Raw genomic sequence first — 4,727 nt, forward strand, 5'->3', positions numbered from 1 at the left:
ATATTTTATTAATATTTCTATAATTTTACAGTTATGCCCCCACATTCGTTCTCATCCCCTCATTCGTTCTCATTTCATCTCACTCGCTTTCTTTAATGAGCCATTGACAATATTTAAATAAAAACTATACGTGTACATTATCAAACTATTATAAAAATAATCCTCGAGCCGAAAATCGTAAGGCAATTGCCCTTTTATAATGTAAAACATTGAATCCTATTTCGATATTACGCGGTTCGATGTGCTTATCTCATCAAACATCACTATTTCACCGATATTGAATAAAAAATGTTACGTGGTGAAGTTACACTTTATTACATACGCGAATAGTCTTTAATATATTAGAACATTATAAAATATACTTTCTAATATATACTGTACTTACCATTGCAATAATTCTTCACAATAATCCTTTCCAACACCCAACTGTTTCGATTGCACGTTGCACGTTCTTCGACGCACTAGGGATGGGCGATTTTATCCGATATATCGAAAGATCCGATTTTTTTTTCGTGAAATAATCGATTTTTTCGTACAATTTTTTCAAGATCCGATATATCGATATCCGATTTTTTGTTGGAATTATCGAACTTCTGCGCCATCTATAGCGTAAATTTCAAAGCTGTGTTCCGAAATTCACAGCCAGTATTGAAAATTTATAAAGCTCGTATCAGACTGCGTATTGAAGATTGAAATTTGACCAATCAAGATAAAAGGAACTAAAATTTCCTTGTTCTGATTGGTCAAATTTCAATCTCAATGCATAGTCTAATATGGGCTTAATACGTGTGACACACATGAACTATAAATTTTCAGTACTGGCAGTGAATTTCGGAACACAGTCAAAGTCAGAGTGCCAGAGTCGTTTTGAATAAACCTGAAAAAAAAATTATTATATTTTTTGAATTTTATAGAAATTAATAAGATAATAAAATGGACGAAAATCAAGGTAAGTAATTGTCTTTTTTTGCCGGTAGATATATTATAAAATTATTAATCTAATTTTTACAATTTGGCATGAAATTACTCAATTACATTATTTGTTATTGTACAGAGCCTAAAGTACATACGATTTATTTTCGTATAGACGATCAGTCCGCCTTTGGAATTGCAGATTTGACAACCACAGAGTATCATCAATTATTATGTAAGTACATTTTTTTCTCTTTATACGCAATTTATATATATATATATATAACCTAAACATATTTATTATTTAATTTTAGATAACGACAAGGCGGCTTGGAAATTTGTCCAATCAATACATAATCAAGAAAACAGGCATCGCAACTCTGATGAGACAATTAATACTTTATATCGATCGGTTGATAATATTGATTAGTAAGTATAATGAAAAATTTTTCTGTTTGGTCTACTTGCATGAAATATTCCAATTTTTGATTAATATTTCATCTTTTGATCAATTCCAATTAATATTTATCGGAGATAGTACGGTTGGACAAAGTTTATTGGTATTTTACGGATGGAAGATTTGTTGAAGTGAGATTATATTTATGTGTGTGCATGTTAACTCAAGTGGTTTAGGTTATCAAATCAATTGTCATTGATTTTTTTTTTAGTTATCAAATCCAGCAATTGGTTTCTTTGCAAATCAATTTTATCTATTTCATTCAAGATTCCACATTTTTTTTATTTGTAAATATTTTTATAATATAATATAATATAAATATTTCCTCTCTCTCTCTCTCTCTAGCACATCAGTGATAAATAAGGAACAATTACTCCCCAGCAATAAACCAACCTTTCGTCCACATGATCCCAATGAAATAGTAGATTCTTCTCTAAGGGAGATAAGTAGCAATATGACAGATGAAACAGTGCCAGCAGTAAAAGTCGCCCAATCAACCATAACTCCACGAATTGTGCATAAATCTAATGTTCCTGCTATCAATGAAATAAATTCAAACAAATCAACAAGGAAAAGGAGCTCGGTGTGGATGTATTTTGATAAAAAAGATGATCAACACGCCCTATGTACAATTTGCAATTTCAAAGTAAAACATTGTGGTGGAACGTCAAATTTGCAGGCACATATGACTCGAAGTCATGGACCCCTGTGCTCAGGGATATTTAATAATAAAAGAATTATATCAGAATCTGAAAATGAAAAGGTTGCAACTCCTGATGATCCATCTCCAAAACGCAAGAAATTTTCATTAATGGTAAGCACATTAATTTTTAATCATAAAATTTTTAATGATAAAATTTAATATCTTTTTCTTTTCAATAGAACAAGTTTTCGCGCATTGATGAAGCTTTTCAGAAGGCAAATTCTTTCGCAGGTAAATACAATGTTTATTTAATCTAAAGAATATTATCTAATAATAAAAAACGTCATTCTCATTTATTTTTATCATTTTCAGAAGGAGGGTCGCATTCCGACAAGATCACTGCTGCGTTAATGTTCACGATAACAAAGGATAAGGAACCTCTAGCTATGGTCGAGAGAGAAGGCTTTAGGCATTTCATGAAAGTGATAGTTCCGCTGTATCGCATTCCTGATCGGAAAACGGTAACACAATTAATAGATAATCGCTACATGGAAGCTAAAAAAGCCTATAAGCTTTCATTGAAGAGAGCATTGTCGTATACCTTGACATGCGATAATTGGACGGACTGCACGTTCCAGAGTTATTTAGGTGTCACCATACATTACCTAGGAGAAGATCTTATGATGAAAAATGGATGCCTAGGAGTTTTCCCATTGCACAGCAATCATACGGAAGTCTACCTGTCTGGATGTCTTAATGCTGTGAGCGATGATTTTAATTTATCTAAAAATAAAATCATGGCAATCACCAGCGATGGAGTTCCAAATATAGTTGCTGCCGTTTATAATGTAGTAGGCCAGGAAAAGCATATTTGGTGTTTCGCTCATTTTCTATCGCACCTAGTCCCGAAAGTACAAAAAACTATGCCAGCTGTTATCGACATTATTACTGCGGTCCGAAGAATCGTAGCACTCATTCGACGAAGTGTTGTAGCTTCAGATGAGTTGAAAAGATTGCAGATCTGTGATGGAAAGACGGAGGGAACATCCTTAAAATTCATTATCGATGTTGCAACTCGCTGGAACTCTACTCTTTATATGCTGGAGAGATTTCTCACTCTGGAACACTACGTTCATGCAGTTAGTTTGAAATGTAAGAGATCAGACATTCCAAACATGCTGACGCGTGATCAGACTGAAGTTCTCAAAGACCTTGTGCTTCTTATGAAGCCAGTAGAGTGCGTTATTTGAGAAATTAGTTGGAGTAATTATCCTACTTGCAGTGTCATTATCCCTATTATACATTGCATGACACGATCAATCGAACAAATTCAACCTTCAACAAATGAAGGGATTGAATTTCAACAAAGAATACTGGCATCAATAGATGAGAAGTTTAAACATGTTGAGAAAAACATGATCCTGTCAATCCCGACAATACTTGGCCCACGCTTTAAACGGCTTCACTTCCAAAATGCTCTCGCAGCTGCAACTGCTATTGAGAAAATCAACAAAGAGATGAAGGTATTTGAAAATAAAAAAGATGAGATGACGACAATACTCCAACAAGTTGAAGAGAATCCAGAACAGTCAAATCTTTGGAAAACTCATGATGAGTTGGTGGCAAGGTATGCCGAAATAAACATGAGCGAGAAAAATCTTGCGTATGAGTTAAGGCAATATTTGAAGCAGAAAGTAATTCCTTGACATCAAGACCCATTCAATCATTGGAAAATATTGGAACCCTCGTTTCCAGGACTGTATAAGTTGGCAATTCAGTACATCAGCATCATTAGCACTTCAGTTCCTTCAGAAAAGTTGTTTTCAGCGGCAGGAGGTATCAAAACAGATGATCGAAACCGTCTTACGGGTGAGCATTTGAACAGACTTCTATTTTTGGGATCTTTATTCAAAGAAGAATGGAGATTGGGTTGAGGCTTTATATATCATTCTCATTTTGCATTGTTTGTTTGTGCATTTTACTTGCATTGTTTGTTTGTGCATTTTACTTCTACATTTACTCTGTGTATATTCTTTTTCCTTTGTTTGTATAATTGAATGTATTTATAATGTATAATATTTTAAATAAGAACATTTTATAGTAAGCATTAATAAAACATAAATTGTTGATCCTTTCCCTTTATCCTCTTCTCTGCACCTTCTCGCTAGTCGCCTAACCTATTGTTTTTATAAATAAATTAAGGATTCTTAAATTTTCAGGTAAGAAATTTATTATAATATAATTTTTTAATATTAATAAATTTCTCAAAAATCATCAATTGATTTTCTTTTCAGAACTCATGGACTTCTAAATCAAATTTTCATGCCTTTCACGAAAAAAACGAGAAAAATGGAGTAAATTATCAAAAACGTAATAGAAAATGTAGTGTATTTTATATTAAAATATATTTAATTATTAACAAAACAAACTTTAAAATATATTCAAATGCTTTTAAAATTAATTTTGAAATATTTAATATTCAAATATATGTACATACAAGTTTTTCCCGCTTAATAAGGAAGACTTCATTTAAATATTTAAAATTTATGATAACCGATTTTTCGATTTTCCAATTTTTTTTGTATTAAAATCGATATTTTAGTACCAAATTTTATTATTATATCGATTTTTTTCGATCGATTTTTTTTTCGAGATCGCGCATTCCTACGACGGACACTCGCCGTCCCATTTTTTTGTAGACAAATTAGAAACAAA

At 32.2% G+C, this 4,727-nt stretch overlaps 1 protein-coding gene across 1 annotated transcript; it reads left to right on the top strand.

Annotated features, from left to right (window-relative positions):
• Positions 1-1,246: 1,246 nt before the first annotated feature.
• On the top strand, positions 1,247-3,946 carry LOC115235269 (zinc finger BED domain-containing protein 4-like). The gene is given in 5 exon segments (XM_029806928.1): positions 1,247-1,341; positions 1,715-2,183; positions 2,252-2,303; positions 2,385-3,249; positions 3,295-3,946. Coding segments are annotated over 4 exon segments (1,929 nt in total). The 5' UTR covers positions 1,247-1,341; positions 1,715-1,823.
• The last annotated feature ends 781 nt before the right edge of the window (positions 3,947-4,727 follow it).

The sequence above is a fragment of the Formica exsecta genome, unplaced genomic scaffold, assembly GCF_003651465.1.
Source record: "Formica exsecta isolate Colony F162 unplaced genomic scaffold, ASM365146v1 scaffold217, whole genome shotgun sequence".
Classification (NCBI taxonomy): Eukaryota; Metazoa; Arthropoda; class Insecta; order Hymenoptera; family Formicidae; genus Formica; species Formica exsecta.